Below are 19,819 nucleotides of genomic sequence, written 5' to 3'. Positions count from 1 at the left end.
CCACTACTTGTTCCATGGGTGAAGACTAAGAAGAGATACAGTAAACACATTGAACTGCCAGCTTTCTCACTGTAGACCCTACTGTCATAAGGAACTGTTGAGATAATGGATTAGGAGATTACTAGCAAGTGAATTGTTGAGGCAGGATAACCCTCAAGAAGGAGGTTTTGGATAGCTGAGGCTGACTTTTCAAAAGCGTTTCCATCCTTGAATCTTGCCTGATGTACATTACATCCTGTGATGAAGGGAAACTGACTTAGATTTTCAACCTGAAGTTGACAGGAGAGTGGTATGGAGTTATAAGGAAGTGATTCTGAGTTGCCAGTACAGCTGCGTTCCTGGCCATGGTTTTGTCCAGCTTAGATAATGTAGCCAAACATGGAGATAAACAGAGATGAGAGGTGGATTGGGAGCAACTTGATGGCTTTGAGTCCTGGTTTCAGCTATCCTTAGGCCAGCTCCACCTTAAGCCTTTCTGACATTCAGATATGTGGGCCAAGAAACTGCCTTGGATTTTTTTGGAAGTTCTCAAGGGTTTCATTTTACTTGGATCCATAATCAACACCCATGGAAGCAGCAGTCAAGAAATCAAACAATGCATTGCACTGGGAAAATCTGCTGTAAAAGACCACTTTAAAAAGTGTGAAAAAACGAAGATGTCACCTTGAGGACTAAAGTGTGCCTGACCCAAGCCATGGTGTTTTCCTTTGCCTCATATGCGTGCAAAAATTGGACTATGAATAAGGAAGACTGAAGAAGAATTGATGCCTTTGAATTATGGTGTTGGTGAAGAATATTGAATATGCCATGGACTGCCAGAAGAATGAACAAATCTGTCTTGGGAGGAGTACAGCCAGAATGCTTATGAGAAGCGAAGATGGCAAGACTTCGTCTCATGTACCTTGGACACGTTATTAGGAGTGGCCAGACCCTGCAGGAGGACATCATGCTTGGTAAGGTAGAAGGTCACTGAAAAAGAGGAAGACCCTCAAGGAGATACACTGATACAGTGGCTGCAACAATGGGCTCAAATAGCAACCATTGTGAGGATGGCTCAGGACAGGGCAGTGTTTTGTTCTATTGTGCGTAGGGTCACCATGAGTCGAAACCAACTCTATGGGCATCTATCAACGACAACACAACTTCACCCATTTAGTTCTGACCCTCTAGGGCATGAGAACAGAGGCCCCTGGAGGCCTGTCCTCACCATGCCCTCTGCAGCCTCTGCTCCCATTGTTCTTCTCCTGGGGCTAGACCCACTTTTTGACAAGATCCCTTCTGTTGGGAAGGTTGACAGATCAATGACTTCTTCATTGCAAATTCCTTTTTTCAACAATGTAAATGGCAACTATATATGCGGGCCTCAAAAGATGGAATACACAGGAATCAAATCGACTACATTTGTGGAAAGAAAATATGGAAAAACTTAATATTATCAGTCAGAACAAGGCCAGGGGCTGACTGTGGAACAGACGGTCAATTGTTCATATGCAAATTTGAGTTGAAGTTGAAGAAAATTAGAACAAGCCCACGGGAACTAAAGTACAACCTTGAGTATATCACACCTGAATTTAGAGATCATCTCAAGAATAGATTTGAAGCATTGTCTTAGTTACCTAGTGCTGCTATAACAGAAATATCATAAGTGGAAGGCTTTACCAAAGAGAAACTTATTCTCTCACAGTCTAGGAGGCTAGAAGTCCAAATTCAGGATGCCAATTCCAGCGAAAGGCTTTCTCTCTTTCTGTTGGCTCTGGAGAAGGATCCTTGTCATCAATCTTTCCTCAGTCTAGGAGTTTTCCTTGCAGGAACCCCAGGTCCAAAGGAGGTACTGTACTCCAGGTGCTGCTTTCTTGGTGGTATGAGGTACCCATGTCTCTCTGCTTGCTTCTTTCTTTTATATCTAAGAAGAGATTGACTTAAGACACAACCTATTCATGTAGATTAAGCCCTGCCTCATTAACATAACTGCCTCTAATCCTGCCTCATTAACATCATAGAGGTAGGATTTACAACACAAAGGAAAATCATATCGGATGACAAAATGGTGGATAATCACACAATACTGGGAATCATGGCCTAGCCAAGTTGACAGATATTTTGGGGGGACACAACTCAATCCATAACATGCATTGAACACTAATTACCGAAGACCAGGTGAGTTGTGGAATGACATCAAGGACATCATACATGAAGAAAGAAAGAAGTTCTTAAACAGATGGGAAAGAAAGAAAGGAACAAAATGGATGTCAGAAGAGACTCCGAAACTTGCTCTTGAATGTCAGTTAGCTAAAGTGAAAGGAAGAAATGATGAAGTAAAAAAGCTCAACAGAAGATTTCAAATGTCAGCTCGAGGATACAAAGTAAAGTATTATAATGAAACGCACAAAGACCTGGAGATAGAAAACCAAAAGGGAAGAACACGCTCAGCATTTCTCAAGCTGAAACAACTGAAGAAAAAATTCAGGTCTCTAGTTGCAATATTGAAGGATTCTACGGGGAAAATACTAAACAATGCAAGAAGCATCAAAAGAAGATGGAAGGAATATACGGAGTTACTGTACCAAAAAGAACTGGTTGACATTCAGTCACTTCAGAAGGTAGTATATGATCAGGAACTGATGGTACTGAAGGAAGAGGTCCAAGTTGCACTGAAAGCATTGGCAAAAAACAAAAAATAAAATTTATTTTTTTTCAAGAAACAAAGCTCCAGAAATTGAGGGAATACCAATTGTCATGGATTGAATTATGTCCCCCCAAAAATGTGTGTATCAACTTGGTTAGGCCATGGTTCCCAGTATTCCGTGGTGGCCCTACATTTTGTGATTATAATTTTATGTTAAAAGGATTAGGGTGGGGTTGTAACACCACACTTACTCAGGTCACCCACTTGATCCAGTGTAAAGGGAGCTTCCCTGGGGTGTGGCCTGCACCACCTTTTATCTCTCAAGAGATAAAAGGAAAGTGAAGAAAGCAGAGAGTTGGGGACCTCACACCACCAAGAAAGCAGCACCAGGAGCAGACCACGTCCTTTGGACATGGGGTCCCTGCACCTGAGAAGCTCCTTGACCAGGGGAAGATTGAGGATAAGGACTTTCCTCCAGAGCCTAGGGAGAGAGAAAGCCTTCCTCTGGAGCTGATGCCCTGGATTTGGACTTGTAACTTACTAGGCTGTGAGACAAGTCATCCACTTGTGGTATTTCTGTTATGGCAGCACTAAGAAACCAACTGAGATGCTTTAGCAAATGGATGCAGTGCTGGAAGTGCTCACTTCATCTATGCCAAGAAATTTGGAAGACAGCTACCTGGCTAACTGACTGGAAGAGATCCATATTTGTACCCATTCCAAAGAAAGGTGGTCCAACAGAAGGCTGAAATTATCGAACAATATCACAACACAAGTAAAATTATGCTGAAGATCATTCAAAAAATGTTGCAGCAGTAGATTGACAGGGAACTGCCAGAAATTCAAGCTGCATTCAGAAGAGGACGTGGATCGAGGGATATCACTGCTGATGTCAGATGGATCCTGGCTGAAAGCAGAGAATACAAGAAAGATGTTTACCTGTATTTTATTGACTATGCAAAGGCATTGGACTGTGTGGATCATAACAAACTATGGATATCATCACAATGAATAAGAATTCAAGAACACTTAATTGTGCTCATAAGAAACCTGCACATAGATCAAGAGGCAGTTGTTTGAATGGAACAAGGGGATACTGCGTGGTTTAAAGTCAGGAAAGGTATGCATGAGAGTTGTATCCTTTCACCATACGTATTCAATCTATATACCAAGCAAATAATCTGAGAAGCTGGACTATATGAAGAAGAACGGGGCATCAGGATTGGAGGAAGACTCATTAACAACCTGTGTTATGCAGATGACACAACCTTGCTTGCTGAAAGTGAAGAGGATTTGAAGCACTTACTGATGAAGATCAAAGACCACAGCTTTCAGTATAGATTACACCTCAACATAAAGAAAAAAAAATCCTCACAACTGAACCAATGAGCAACATCATGATAAACGGAGAAAAGATTGAAGTCGTCAAGGATTTCATTTTACTTGGATCCACAATTAATGCCCATGGAAGCAGCAGTCAAGAAATCAAAAGACACATAACATTGGGTAAATCTGCTGCAAAAGATCTCTTTAAAGTGTTAAAAAGCAAAGAGGTCACCTTGAAGACTAAGGTGCCCCTGACCCAAGCCATGGTGTTTTCAATCACCTCGTACACATGCGAAAGCTGGACTATGCATAAGGAAGACCAAAGAAGATTGACACCTTTGAATTATGGTGTTGGCGAAGAATATTGAATGCACCGTGGACTGCCAGAAGAACAAATATGTCTTGGAAGAAGTACAGCCAGAGTGCTCCTTAGAAGCAAGGATGGCGAGACTATATCTCACATACTTTGGATATGTTATTATGACGGATCAGTCCCTGGAGAAGGACATCATGCTTGGTACAGTAGAGGGTCAGTGAAAAAGATGAAGACCCTCAAGGAGATGGACTGACACAGTAGGTACAACAATGGGCTTAAGCATAATAGAGATTGTGGGGATGGTGCAGGATCAGGCGATGTTTTATTCTGTCATACACAGGGTTGCTATGAGTCAGAACCAACTCGATGTCACCTAACAACAACAACCCTCCATCATGAAGCTGGTCAGTGGCAGAGGTAAGCCAGAGTCCAACAGATTCAGTTAAGTCTAATCTCAAAGGAGTCCCCAACTTCTGCTCTGAGTAGAAAAAGAAAAAAAAATTTTTTTTTTATTTTTGAGCCACTCAATTTCAGTGAGGTGATCAGATCACTTTCCCTTCAGGGTGTTTGAAGGGAGATGGGAGAGAGGTGAAAATGTGCACAGGGCCAGCAGTCCAATCTATGGGCAGTATTTGCTTTACCAACCCTTCAGGGCTGGTATTCTAAACTCAGACAGTTGTATGGTAGATGCACAACTCAAACCTGTACAAGGATCTGGAAGCAGGATTAGTGGGTTCATATTCTGCCTCTGTGACTTACAAGCCGTGGGACCTTGGTTGGGCGAGTCCTCAGTTTCCCTAGTTTCTTTAGCTATATGAGAATAGCATTGCATATGTGGCACGTGGTGCAAACGGTTAAGCACTGACCTGCTAGCCAAAAGGTTGGTGGTTTGAGCCCACTCAGGGGCACCTCAGAAGAAATGTCTGATGATCCGAAAACTCAGCCAGTGAGAGTCCTGTGGGGCACAGTTCTACTCCGAGACACACGGGGTTGCCATGAGTTGGAGTCAACAGGCTGGCAAATGGTTGGTTTTCATATGGTGATTAAATGAGAGAGTATTTACGGAGGAGATTCGTGTGCTGTGAAGTGCCCCAGGAATCTCAGTAGCCACCGACATCACCAATGTTATCATTAATAGTTGTCACACTGAAACCACCGCCAACAGCTTGTGCCTGTGGAGCCCTTCATCTATTGATTCGATGCTTCCTTCTGCTCACTCCTACTTGTCACCATCCAAACAGGACAGCAAAGGGCTTGACCTGAAAAAGAAGCCTGATGGTGAAACATAACTCAAACCCAAATACAGAGGCTTTGAGTGGAGTTACAAGGAATTTTGGGAATTCCCTCTCCGGTGGGGTAAAGTGGGGGTAATGGTGCCCCCTGGCGGAAAGTTTTAAGTTCTGCAAGCAATGGCTGCTGGTTTACATAAAAAAAGTGCCGTTATCTCCAACGCAAATGTTCTTGGCAGTATACATAATACTTTTATGAAACGACTGCTTTTGAATGCAGACATCCTGGCTGGACGGCAGGGCCTATGGAATCCCTGTAATCTTATATATCTCATACATGTGAAGGCCCTCTTTGGGTCAGACCTTTTCCCTCGGATTATTCTTTTTGAAGGTGGGAGGAAATCGCAGGATCAGAAAGACACCACAGTCAGTCAGCAGGCAGGTATTAAATGCTCAATTGTTAGAAAATAGAGCTGCATGTTTAAGTAGTTAAATGACAGTAAAGGACAGCAGCCTGTAATGATCATGAAAAGGCAACAGAAAATAAGGGAAAGCAAATGGGTTTTGGAGGCTCAACTTCTACCCTTAGTGGTGGTGATTCTGGATAAGCTACTTAATTGCTCTGAACCTCAGCTTCCTAATTTGGGAAGCAGAGTGAAAACCAATTAGAATCTTTGAATCCTAAAGTATGGAGGTGATTATGGAGATTAAATGACATAGCGTGTGCCAAGAATCTAGGTACCTGGCGCTTAGTGTGGGCCTGATAAGCATTAGTTTTCTCTACCCTCTGACTGGGTGCCACTTCACACTTAATCTCCCACTCCTTCCCCGAGGGGTGATGCAAATCTATACTATTACGCAAATATTTATAGAGCACTCATTACCTGCCTGTACTGCCTGCAATACATTTGCAATCAAGTCGTTACCAACTCCCAGCAACCCCATGTGTGTCAGAGTAGAACTGGGCTCCATAGGGTTTTCAACGGCTGATTTTTCAAAAGTAGATTGCCAGGCCTTAAGGTGGAAGAAGGGAGAGGGAAAAAGAAAATTGAAAGGGATGGCAAGAAACTGTAAGAGACCAAAAGGGCAACATTTGCCCAAAAGCAAAGATGAGAAGGCAGGAAGGGGCAGGGAAACCAGATGAATGGAAACAGGGAACCCAGGGTGGGAAAGGGGTGAGTGCTGACACACTGTGGGGATGGCAAACAATGTCATGGGAACACTTTGTGTATAAATTATTGAATGGAAAACTAATTTGCTCTGTACACTTTCACCTAAAGCACAATAAAAAAAAAAACATAGAAAATGTAAAAAATTAAAGAAAGAAAAACAAAGGGGTGGCGACAAGGTGGAGCAATCAGAGCTCTCAAACACAGCTATCAGGAGTGTAAATTGACACAACTACTTTGGATAAATAGCGGTACCTACTAAATCTGACCATAAGCATACACTTTGACCCTGGGAGGCCATTAGGAGGCTATTTCCTCCAGTCAATGAAAGACAATGACCTGAACTAAAATAGTAGCAGTGGGACCCTAACGAAGGGCAGGTACGGGACTTACTTTGAGGATAGAATTAAGAGAACTTGCCATTTGACTAGCTGCTGTTAATGAGAGAGAGGAAAGAGCTAAATAGGACAATGGAACTTTAGCCTGGGTTACAGGCAGAAGGCAACAGCGTCAACAGGAGGGGGACTATAGAAAGTTGAGCAGGTTTGGCAGGAGAGGGGTGGAGAGAGATGGCCTCTGTTTTAGACTGAAGTATCTGGGAAACAGTCAAATAGAGAAGCCCAGAAGTAACTGCCAATTCTGATCCGGAACTGAAGAGAGAGAGCTGAGCTGGAGATGTAGATCTGGTAGTTTTGGGATTTGGGAGTTATTTGCATAGAACTGGTAGTTAAGCTTTGAGTAGAAATTAGCTGGGGAGAGTGTGCAGGGCAAGATGGAAACCAGGACCCTGGATGGAAGTATCCAGACTGCTGCCTTCAATGTCACCTTGCATAAAGTCCTTGCTTCTCATGCGCTTAACTGTATGGGACAGTTCTACTCTGTCCTGTAGGGTCGCAATGAGTCGGAATTGACCCGACAGCACTGGGTTTGGCTGGTTTTGGCTCACGCACTTTGTTTCCTGTGTTTCTCTGTATATCCATCTAGGCACCCAATTCCATAACCTTCCCCTCCACCCATCCAGATTCTATTCATCCTTCGAGGCTTGTCTCAAGCTTCTCCTCTTTAATGGGGGCTCTCCCAGATCACTGTGGCATGATTTATTCGTCTTCTAAACATTGATTGCAATTGTATCAGTTTTTCTAATCACCAGCCTTGTGTCTTCTATTGTTGAGATACATGTTCAGCTGCTGCAACAAAGGCCAAAATAACAGTGGCATAAATGAGACCAAGGTTCATTTTTCTCTCATGTAATGTGGTGATTTCATGGTGTCAAGGACCTAGGCTTTTTCCATCTTGTTGGTCTGGCATAATCTAAGACAGCTGCTACTGCTTCCACCATCTTATCTGCATTCCAGCCAGCAGCAAGGAGAGGAGGGAAGTGGAGCGAAGGTCCTGTCCTGGAAGTTACACACATCTCTTCTATTAACATCCCACTAGCCAGAACTTAGTTACATGTTCCTTCCAGAGAATTCTGACCACCAAGGGGCCTGGGTCTTTAATGCAGACTTTGTGGGGCCATGCAAGGAAGCCAAGTAGCAACTGTTCATCCATTTGATCAATCAGCAAATGGCTATGAGCCTCTATTCTATGGCAGGGGCAGGGTATACTAGAAATATCCTGGGCTCTAAGACAGACACCAAGCTGACTGTTCAAAAGGGACAATAGACACTGAGAATAAGTGCATTATAATGTAGAAGTCCAAGGGGCTACAGGAACCCACACCAGGGGGCCTGACTCAATCTAGGGCTTTAAGAAAGGCTTCTCATGGAGGATGTCCAGGGAGGCAAGGGGTAGAGGGGTACAGAGGGGGGCGCTCAGAGCAGAACTGAAGACAGGAGCCAGGAAAGGAAAGGTTCACCTTTGGCCCACTGAAGTCCTCACTTAGGATTCCAATTTCCTGGGTCCTAAGGTTTCAGGCAATTAAGCTGGGCTGGTGACAGGAGGAAGCAGGAGTCACTGAAGAATGGATGGAAAGGAGGCGGGTTAGACTGAGAGCAGCTTATAAAGACGGCCCCACAGGGGCAGAGTTAGAAAGAGCTCTGGAGGCCTGTGGTCATGGCTGCTGGGCATATCTTTGCTTTCCTTCCAGCAGAATCTGGACTGTATCACTGAGACCACATCCTTCTTTTGGGCTGATGGAGGGGGAGCTCGCTGGACAAGTCTAAACAGAGAGTCAGGGGGAGGCAAAGTGACTTCCCATGAAGCTCTTTCTCCACTATGGGGGGAGGGGGGACTCAGGAAAAGAAACAGCTTAAGGGCTGAATTTTTCCCACTTTCCAGAGCTGGCTGCTAGGAAACAGGAATTGGTATCCCTAGGGGTTCAAAGTACGAGGAAAGTGTGGACAAAAATGGACAAAGGCGAGACTCACAGAGAGATCCAAACCCACAAGGACTTTATTCTGTTTATCCACAGGCATCAAAAGAAGAAGTTTTATCTCTCTCATCCACCTCCCACCCTCTCTGGCATCTTGCTTCATATGTATCCTCTCTTGATGCTTTCCAAAAGACTCCTATTCCTATCCATTTTTAACTCAGGACAAAGAAAACAGTGTCACTGTGCAGTCAACTGATTTGTGTGAGGACCTGAACTCCTGCAGAGTATTCAGTGCAAGTAACCCAGAGCCAGAGGGCAGAGGGCTGGGGTCTGGTCCTAGTTCTGCCACTAAGTCAGTGTGGCTGATATCTTCTGGCCCTCAGATTCTTCATCTGTGAATGGAAACAGTAATATCTGCTGCCTCAGCTGGAGGTGGTGAGTACAGAATGAAATCATACAATAGTTAAAACGGTGGACTAGTGTGAGGTTGTAATTTGCTATAACAGTTACAAGACCCCAGGAAAAACTCCAGTTATAGAATACAGCTGTTCTTTCGAGAAAGGGCACCACTGCCAGCACTCTTGTTAAAATCCCCAACTGGAACTACCTACATTTTCATCAACATGTAAATAAATAAATGGAGGTATAGCCATCCAACAGGATACAATATAGCAAGGAATATAGCAATACAATGTAGCAATGTAGAAATTGGCAAACTGAAACAACAGGCATGGGTTAATCAAACATCAAGTTGAACAAAAGAAGCAAGTCACAAAAGCGCACATGCAGTATGATTCTATTTCTGTAACATTCAAAACCAAACAAAATTAAACCATATAGTTTAGGGATATGTCCATGTGGGTAAATTCAAAAAGAGAAGCATGCAAAATTAAAGATCACAGAAGTCAGAATAGCTGTTTCCTGGGGGAAGAAGAGGAGGGGCCAGGGCGTTCAGTGTGGGAGGCGCTTGGGGAGAAAGACTTCTGGGGGAGCTGGCGTCCCTGTTTCTTGCCTGGAGTGGAAGTTACAACTGTGTTCACTGTCTTCTTTAATCTATACAATGTTCTACATACTCTTCTGGGTGTATGATATAGCTCACGATTGAAAAAAAGAGAAAAACAAAGCCATCTGCAATCTAAAGGGAGCTACCCCAAATTAAAATCATAGCCTCAGAGGTCTACCTCCTTAATTTTATAAATGGAAAGACCGAGTTTCAGAGAGGTTACTGTTGTTGTTAGTTGCCATCAAGTCGATTTGGACTTATAGTGACCCCATGTGCGCAGAGCGGAACTGCGCTCCATAGGATTTTCAACACTGTGACCTTTTAGAAGCAGGTCCACAGGATTTACTTCCCAGATGCCTCTGGGTGAGTTTGAACTGCCAACCTTTGAGTTAGTAGTCTAGCGCTTAAGTGTTTGCACCAACCAGGTACTCCTAGAGAGATTGTTACTAGGCTTGCTCAAATCACATAGAACCAGGTGCAACAACTCCTGACTCAGTATCCCTCCCTTCTTCCTTCTTCCATCTGTCTAACAGGGCCTCTTTAAGAGGAGAATGGGGTGTGGGGGGGGGGCGGAGAGCCACAGCTTTTAAGCTTGAGACTTCCCTTGTTTTGTGAAAAAGGTGGCGGGGGGGGGCAGTTAGTAAGCTGATAAAATAAAGAGCTGGTATGAACTCTGAGACTGTAGACACTTCAAATGGAATTTAAAAAATTAAACACGCCCCCCAAAATTTATGTAATAATAATGATAACATTATAAACAATAAATACCAGAAATCCGTGGGCACTCTGACGTCTAGAGTTGGACTCATACTCCATCTGATTTGCAGATGGTATCTGGATGGAGCTGGCTTGAAGTGGGGCTGGGACAGAGAGAGGAGGGACAGGGAGCCAGGAAGTCTGCAATTTTATTGACTTATCCACCTGGCCTAGGTGAGACCCCTAGCCCTGGGACAGTCAGGAAAGGAACCTCCGCTATCTCTCTGAGAGCTTTTTGTTTTGTTTAGAGGTCAATTACTTCCCATTTGAGGAACTTGTGAACATTAAGAGGTGACTGGAGTGACGGGACTGAAGGATGCAGATAAGAGCCTTGATTGCTTACAGAAAGCTCCTTGGTGAAAGCCCCGCTTCGGATAAGCAGTCCTCGGTAGGAGTCACAAAAAAAGAGCTGCTTTTGGTGGAAAGGAGATTACGGAGACAGAAAATGGGCTGCTGGGGGCGGGTTTGAGGAGCAGGGAGAGGGATGCATTTTAAAGTGATCCTGACAGGATGGAGAGATGGGAGAGAGTTTTCCTTCACTCTCTCGCCCTCCTTTCCTTTTGGAAAGAAGCTGTTGGTGTCCTGTGAACCTCAAACTTCTGTGCCGTGGTCTGGAGAGAAAAGCCACGTGCATTGTACACGGACAAGGTTTTAGTTAGGGGTATATATTTTTTAGACCAGCAAAAACGTATGCTGGAGTGATCTGGGGAGCACAACAGAAAATGGCGCAGGTCAATGAAACAGCTGAAGAACCTTGGATGTATAATTAAGCAACCCTCCTTCCCCCTCCCTCACGCCTTCAGCCAACTGAATGCAGTCTTAAAATTTGCAGAAGCTAGCTTTCAATTGTGTCTCAAACAACTAAAAAATGTAACTCTGGCTTTAGGATGTGCCCATTGACTTTTCTTCAATCCAAAGTCCCTAGAACCTCTCTCAGAACCTCTCCTCATAAGTGGTGTTATTGCCACACTAATCACCAGGCTTAACCCGCCTCCTCTGGGCAGCCTTCTCTAAGCACCCCGGCTTGCACTGGATTTTCTTTCTCTCCGGAGAGAACTTATTGTCTGTTCTCTTGTTTGACACGCAGCACACACCACCTTGTATTTTTAGATACCTTTTTCTTATGCTAGTCTTTGTTATCCAATTAGATAATAAATTCTCTAAGGCTGACAGCCAAATCCTATTTTTCTCTGGTGTCCACCAGGAGTGTTCAGTGATGGCTGATTTCCTGGTGATTGATCTAAGCTTCTTTCCCCGCTTCACTCTGGGCAGCCTCTTTTCTCATGCCTTCCCATGTGATAGACAAAGGTGTGGAGGGTGGAGTGGGAGCCTTTGACTTGGATAATTCACAGATGCAAGGCCGATTCTGAACAATACGTGTCTGTAAATTCTTCTTCTGTTACATTCTCTGTTAGAAGGGAGCGGGAGGGTGGAGGAAATGACATTTATTAATTTCCACTATACCACCATGACCTTCATTTCCAAGGTGGGACCTTACACAAAAAACAACAAAGGATTTTTAAAAATTAACATATGTATTTTAGACTCTGATCTTAGAAGTAGTTTAACCTAACCACTTAACAATTTAGGGCCACACAGATTGTTACTCAGTGGTAGCAGTGGGACCTAAACTCAGCTGTCATAAATATAAGGCCAGTGTTCACTGAGTAATTTTTCTTCTTGTCAGGAATAAACCCAAACGTGAAAGAAGAATAATCATAGAACATAACAATTTTCTCATGATGGAGAGTTTAACTTTAATCTCTAGTTCATCTCAGCTTAATTGACCAAGGAATATTTGAGATTTCCAAATATACACACTGCATTTTTTTTAAAAAAAGCCCAGGTGTCAGCACTAAGTATAATTTAAAGACAGTGGGGTTGTTTCTAAATACAGTTTTATTGGCTGTGAAAATGAAGAAATAAAAGAGAATGGATGCAGACAAAAATAAGAAAAAAATGTAAGGAAATGGTAGTGAGAAAAATATAAACATTTACTCTTGGTTTTTAACTTAAACAGAGACAATTTAAAGCATTTAAACTATAGTGAGTTACAGTTTACATAGAATCAAGCAGTCTCTGCTTTCCCAATTCAGAAGAAAAACCAGGGCATATTTAGCAATGAGACACTGCAAGGGCAGTGCCTTTTCATTAAATATTAGAATTTACTAAATATTAGAATTCAACTTTTGACAAATCACTGGTCCAAGAGATGAAGAACCAGAGTTTTTATTGCCTGAAAAGATAATCCGGAGGAGGGGGGGTGATTTTCCTATGACGGTGCCTGCCGAAGACAAATTTCCTATTTGAATTTATGCTACCATTAACAGAATGAGTTTGTTTTCAGTGTTCAGCTTGCATAACTTCTTCTTTTTTGGGGGGGGGGTCATAAGTTTCCCGTAAAGTTCAGGCTCCTAGCCATCATTTAAGGATGGCCATACATGGACTTGTGGAGGTGTCCTCCCATGTCATCTGCTTTCCTGATATAGAATTTAGAAGCTGGTTATGTTTTGAAAGAAAACCTTATAAAGGGAGAGGGAGATGTGAGAAAAGAAATCAGGTAAACTACCCCCCGTCCGTCTATCAGCTGGTCCTATTGTGCTGGCTTACTTGTTGCTATGTTGCTGGAAGCTATGCTGTGGGTATTTCAAATACCAGCAGGGTCACCAACAGCGACAAGTTTCAGCACAACTTCCAGACTAAGACAGACTAGGAAGAAGGGCCTGGTGATCTACTTACAAAAATTAGCCAGTGGAAACCTTATGGATCCCAACAGAGTACTGTTCAATACAGTGCTGGAAGACGAGCTCCCTGGGTGGGAAGGCACTACACAATCGCCACAACAATGAACTCGAACATGCCAGTGATGGTGGCGATGGCACAGGACCAGGCAATCTTTCCTTCTGCTATACACAGGGTTCCCATGAGGTGGAGCCAACTGGGAGGCAACTAACGACAACAAGCCACCTTTAGGGCAGAGCTAGTTTTGTCTCCTTAGGAAATCCTGTTTTGCAGGCTCGGAACTTCTGAGTTTTATTTTTACTTCAATTTAAAGTTGTTTCAAAATAGCCAGGAAGAGTATAGGTTCACACAGACTCAGATTCACACACGCGACACACACACACACACACAAATATATGTAGTGTATTTACTCAGGATGTTATACTGTACACAAGAGATAAAATGCAAGTGACAGTGAAGGGACAGACAGAATATAGACGACACTCCTGGAGGGCAATCTTTGGACTCCTCAACAGAGTGAGCCACTGGATTAGTAGTGAGTCCCCACGAGCGCTGCCTTTGGAGGACTTTTTAGGCCCCACAGAAGGGCCTACTTCTCAGCAATGGTCCCTCTGCGTGAACCTGCTAGACCTTCCTCTTCGCTGGTCTTCGCCCCCCTTCCCTCGCTCCTGTCTTCTCATCCTTCCCCCATCTTTCGCTGGAAATTAGGTCCTCTACATCACTCTTCCAGCCTAGAGCCCCGCGGGTGCTGCACACAAATTAAAAAGGCTCTCAAGCTCTTAGTCAAAGACCTGAAAAGCACCACCTGTCTCTCTCATTCCTGCTCCGACACCTCTCGGTACCCTTGGTTTTCCTCCCTCCTGCGCTGCCAAGGCCCCGCGTTACTTCTCTTAGGGGCAGAACCTTCCCTGGGCCTTGGGAGAGGGGGTCGCTCGTCGGGGAGGTGAGGTGTCAATTTGCAGTCCCAGAGATCGTTTTTGGGGGGAGGAAAGCGCCGTCTCATGTCCGCTTCCCTTTGGGGAGGCGGCCCCTCACCCCGGCCGCGCCCGCGCGCGGAGGAGCGGGGATGGGGTACCTGGCCCGGTGGGCATGGCCCAGCTGAGTCGCCTCACCAGGCCCTGACGCCCTGCAGCGTGGCAGGCAGATGGCCGTCCCGGCTTCCGCCAGGGCTGCCCCCGCCGAAGCCCCCGCGGGCCAAGGGTGCGGGCGGCGCGGGGCCCGGGGGCGCGCCCGTGTAGCCGCCGCTGTAGCCAGCACCGTAGAGGGCGCCGGCGTAGCCTCCGTAGCTGGAATAGGGCGCCGCGGCGGGGCCATAGGGGCTCGGGAAGGCCGGCGCTCCAGGTCCCAGGCAGGGCTTGCCGTCCCGCACCAGCACGGGCACCGCCACCCGCCGCGGCGCTAGGGGGTGGCCCGCCAGCTCCAGGGACTTGTCCTGGCGCTGCCGCTTGCACTTGTAGCGTCGGTTCTGGAACCAGATCTTGACCTGCGTGGACGTGAGCTGCAGCGCGCTGGCCAGGTGCTCGCGCTCCGGCGCCGACAGGTACCGCTGCTGCTTGAAGCGCCGCTCGAGCTCCAGCACCTGCGTCTGCGAGAAGAGCACGCGCGGCTTCCGCCGTGGCCGCGCCCTGGGCCGCTCCGCGCCGCCTCCGCTCTTCCCAACGCCGCGCTCGGGCACCCTGGTCCCGCCGCGGGGGGACGAGGCTGCGTTCAGGCCGGGCTCTAAAAGCACAGGGGGGAACACCATCAGCACCTAGCCTAAGGCTCACACCTCAGCAATTTTTACATTGCGACCAAGAGTTCCTCTTCCTCGGAAGTCGTTGTTTAGGAAGTGTGTTTCTATTCCTGGTGATAGAAAAATTATTGGTGACGGTCGCACATGAGTAATGTAATTGATATCACTAAACTGTACATGTGACATTGAATTGGCAAATATTATGAGATATATATAACAATAATAATATTCATATTGTAAGTATGTCACCAGGGAGCATTACCATTAGGGGTGTGGTGAGGAGAGATACATGGAGCGTATCTATTCATCTAGCTACCAAGAAGATAGAATACACCAATGACCGCCCTCATGGGGAACACAACAGTGTTGCTGAGGGAGCAGGAGAAAAGTGGGGTGCAGAACTCAAATTCTAGTTAAAAGACCAGACTTAATGATCTGACTGAGACTGGAGGGACCCCGGAAGACACCCCGGACTCTCTGTTAGCCCAGAGCTGAAACCATTTCCGAAGCCAGCTCTTCAGACAAAGATTAGAGTGGACTATAAGACATAAAATGATACTCGTAAAGACAGTGCTTCTTAGGTCAAGTAGATAAAAACCAAAAACCAAACCCAGTGCCATACAGTGGATTCTGACTCACAGCGACTCTAGATTAAAAAAAAAAAAAAAAAAAAACAGGAGACTAAATGGGCTGCTCCTGTCTGGAGGCTAGGTGAGAAGGTAAAAAGGCACAGGAGCTGGTTGAATGGACACTGGAAATCCTGGGTGGAAGGAAGCATGCTGTCACATTATAGGGAGAGCAACTAGGGTCACATAACAATGTGTATAAATTTTGTATGAGAAACTACCTTGAACTGTAAACTTTCACTTAAAGCACAATTAGAAAAAAAAAAAAGAAGGTAGAATAAAAATTACTTAACTGACTTTTCAGGAAGAATGTATTTCTGTTGAGTGTTGGAGTTATCACACACAAAAAAAGAGAGCAACTATGTGTGATATTGAGATATAATTACTTAAAATGAAACATTAACAAACAAAAAGGAGAGATCCACCTTCCTCGATAACCTTCCCCTGCATGCCTCCCCCCAGGCCAGTTTGAATGTCTCTTCTTCCCAAGCTGGGTGGCTTTTGTAGCTTTGGGAATATATGTAAATTGTGACACTCTATGGTCCCGGGTATACACACCATTTCCCAAAAGATAAACTATCAAGCTTCTAAGGTGGCTGCATTTCCTTCGTAGAATGTATCTGATGTATATCGGTGGGAGGGCAGTTCCATGGGATCTCAATTCTGAAGTGTGGCTGAGTTTGGGAAAGCTTTAGGTGTTAGGATCGAGTGTTAGTTTGGGCTCTATCTAACAGAAACTCTGGACCATCCTTAGAGAAGAGGGGTGGGGAGACAGAAAGAGACACCCTCTCTCCAGATCCGTCTGCTACCGTGTCCAGAGAAGCCCGAAGCTGGGTGAAGTGCTCACCAGGAGATGTCTTTCTGCCTCCAAGTCATTGGTCAAAGCTTCCATGTGCATCCCAGGATACTTGGCCACCAGCCCAGGAACAGGAGTCTTGAGTGTGTCTCCTACCTTTACTCCCCCTTTTGCATACAGCCTTGTCTTTTTAGTAACCAACTGCTCCTCTGGCACCAGAGACCCATCCCATCTTTCTTGGCCATGATGCTCTGTAATCCAAATTAACAAAATAAAACAAAATATTTCTTGACTCCTGGCTCTTGGCTGGGAAGCAGAAACGGATGTTCTCTTTAAGGGGTATGAAAAGCTGAGATCCACATTTAACTTTTTGAAAAGTGGCCTCTTCCCTTGGGGTTTCCCAGTGAGGTCGGTGGCACGTGCTTAGTCCCTCAAGTCCTCCTTCCCCAGAGGAAGGGCCCTCTCTGGGAACCCGGTGGGGGCGGGGGCTCCAAACTGAAGCAGTGAAAACAAGGCTCCCGACACAGACTGCTGACCCTGTGCCTCAAGCCCCGCCAGAATGCAGCCTTTTCTTCCCTTCTCCCCACCTCTCTTCTCTCTTGGTTTAGGATCTGTTTTAAGCCAAGGATGGGGGAAAAAAAGGAAATGCTGATGTTTTTAAATAAAAACTCACGCCAGGAGAAAACTACAGGTGTGGAGGGGCTTCAAGCTCGTCGTGAGGCGGGACATGGCACGCCTGAGCTGCCTGAACTAATTAGAGCCTGTGCGGGCTGGCACCCGACTCCAAATCCCCAAGCGCACTGGCACAGTCTCCCTGGGTATGGGGCTGTTTGGTATTTGACGTTTGAGGAGAGAACAACTTTAGGGAAGCCTGCGCTCAGTGTCTGGGTCAGAGAACTCGAGGACTTCTTCCCTGGCAAAAAGGAAAAATATTGAGGAAGCTTCGTTATCTTAGCAAATCAGAAAATAACAGCTGACCTTCAGCAATGCTGTGGGGCAAGCAGCACCCATTTCAAAGTCCCCAAAGACGCAAGCTGAGGGTTGCACGCTCCGGACAAAGATCAACCTTCCTCCGGTTCCGGCGCCACGCGCTCCCTGGTGTACAATCCTGAGCCTCTCCAGCTCCGCGCGTCTGAAGTCTGGGTGGACAGATGCGGCGCCCAGTCCACCGCGCGAAGCGCTGCCCCGGCCCGCCAGCTTAGCTCCTGGAGCGGGACTCTGGTCCCTCCTCGGCGTCCACGATAGCCGCAGAAGAGAAGAGACTTGACTCGGGATCGCCAGCAAAGGAGGAACGTGCGGTGGGAGCCTCCCGCTGCAAGGTGACAGAGGTGGTCCGAGGAGCGCGATCCTTTCTCAGCAAAGCCGAAGTGAAAAAGCAAGGTCAAGGGAGTTCGCATCGGTTGCAGAAAACACACCAGCTTCTTTGCGAACACAGCAAAGGTTCTTTGCTTTCCAAGATCTTGCCAAACCGGCCTGTAAGTCGGCGAATAACGTCGCACCAACATCTTGATTTTATTTATTTGGTTAGTTTGCTCTTTGAATACAGGGACCGTGGCGCAGACTGGCAGAGAAGACTCGCCCTGAGGAGCGCTCACATCTCTCGGGGTCCCCCAGACCTGATCCGAGACGGTGGACCTAGGCTTAGGGGTTCCGTGAGAGAAAAACCAAACCTGTTGCCGCAAGAGGAAGGGTGGCTTTTTCATCCTTGGGATTGTGGACGTTTCCTGCCGAATTCTCCTGGGTCGCCGGAGCCGACCCAACTGAACTCCTGACCCTCTTCTCCCCTTCCTAAGGGATGGACACAGGTGTAGGGGCTCGCCTTTGCGCCCTCGGTGACCAGGCGCCAGGACTCTGCCATCTCCCAGGGCAGCTAAAACCCGAGCTGCCTTAACATGCTCCCAGACGCCAAACCCTGCCGCCAGCACCCGCTGGGCCTTCTACTTCAAGGGACTCAGACACCACCTGGTCCCCACTTCTAGTGTCCCTCGAGAGGAGGAACTGCGGGAGAGGAATGGCGGGACTGGGGCAGGCCATTCAGCAAAACCCAAGAAAGGGCCGGATACCCAGAGCCGACTGAGGTTCTGCTTCCAGGCTCGGCTGCTTTGAAGGTCACATTTTCTTCGCAGATGGTTTAGGGTAGAGAGAGACTTGGAGATGACAGGAAAGGGGCTCTCTCTCTATCGCGCGCGCCCGCTTGTGTGTGTGGGGGGGAGGTGGGCACAGCTGAGATATTTTGGGGGGGGGGTTGCAGTGGGAAAGAGAAGCTGGAAATTCTGGTAACTGTGGCCGTGAGCGGACTGTGGCCGTGAGCGGGGGTGATGAGCTTCTGTGGGAATCAGAAGGCAGGCTGCGGTGTGAAGTCCTGAGTCAGAGCCTTTTATTAGGCGCGAGAAGCTCTCTGGGTATGCGGGTGGGTAGTAGTGGGACCTGAGAGGCCTGGTTTTTGGACTCTTCAACTGAGGGAAACTGGCGAGGGGTCTTCGGAGACCAGGAAACTAGGAGCTACGCCCTTCCCGCCCCCCCTCCCCAGCACCGATCGGTAGGGACCTCCCTCGATAATAACCCGGTAGGAGCCAAGACCTGAGCGCTACTTACGTGGCTCCTCCAACCGTTCCGCGTCCATTTCCAAGACCGTCTCACAGGGACCCCCCAGAGGCTCTGACCCTTCCTGCCTGCTCCTGTCGCCGCCGCTTTCGGTGTTGAGAACCTCCCATCCGCGCGGTTCCGGGTCCGATCGCAAGCATCGAGAGTTTTCCGGCCTCCTCCGAGCCTCCAGGAGTGGAGAGGCCTTGGGGAGGCTCTGCTCGCGCTCCAGCCGCAGGATATCATTGACGGAGAAGGGGGTGGAGGTGCCCGGGCTCAGCAGCATCCCGAAGGCGGAGGGGGCGGGGCCGGGGCGTCCCTAGTCCTCGAGGACCGCAGCGCCCTAAACTACCTGGCTCTCCTTGCTGCAGGTTCCGTGGATCCCAGCCCAGGGACAGACGCCCAGCGTCCCGACCGCGCTGGGCCATTCCTGCGGCCCGGGGAGGGGGGGGGTCAAGGCTGCAAGACAAGACCGCCACCCTCATTGGTTCCCGCAGAAACCACGTGCTAATCCTGCACCTCTCCCCTCCCCCCACCAAGAGCTTTCCCCTCACAACCGTCTAATCCTGCCCATCCCCAGCACCTCCCGAGAAATTTGGGT

General features: G+C 47.0%; 1 protein-coding gene across 1 annotated transcript; it reads right to left on the bottom strand.

Moving 5' to 3' along the window:
- Positions 1-14,589: 14,589 nt before the first annotated feature.
- On the bottom strand, positions 14,590-19,541 carry NKX2-6 (NK2 homeobox 6). The gene is made up of 2 exons (XM_064272683.1): positions 19,231-19,541; positions 14,590-15,200 (listed from the first exon to the last, which is right to left on the bottom strand). The coding sequence occupies exons 1-2, from the start codon at positions 19,502-19,504 to the stop codon at positions 14,590-14,592; spliced, it is 885 nt and encodes a 294-aa protein (XP_064128753.1). The 5' UTR covers positions 19,505-19,541.
- Between the last annotated feature and the right edge of the window lie 278 nt (positions 19,542-19,819).

This window comes from Loxodonta africana, chromosome 19 (assembly GCF_030014295.1).
Source record: "Loxodonta africana isolate mLoxAfr1 chromosome 19, mLoxAfr1.hap2, whole genome shotgun sequence".
NCBI classification, from domain to species: domain Eukaryota; kingdom Metazoa; phylum Chordata; class Mammalia; order Proboscidea; family Elephantidae; genus Loxodonta; species Loxodonta africana.
This window is presented reverse-complemented; position numbering and strand designations above follow the sequence as displayed.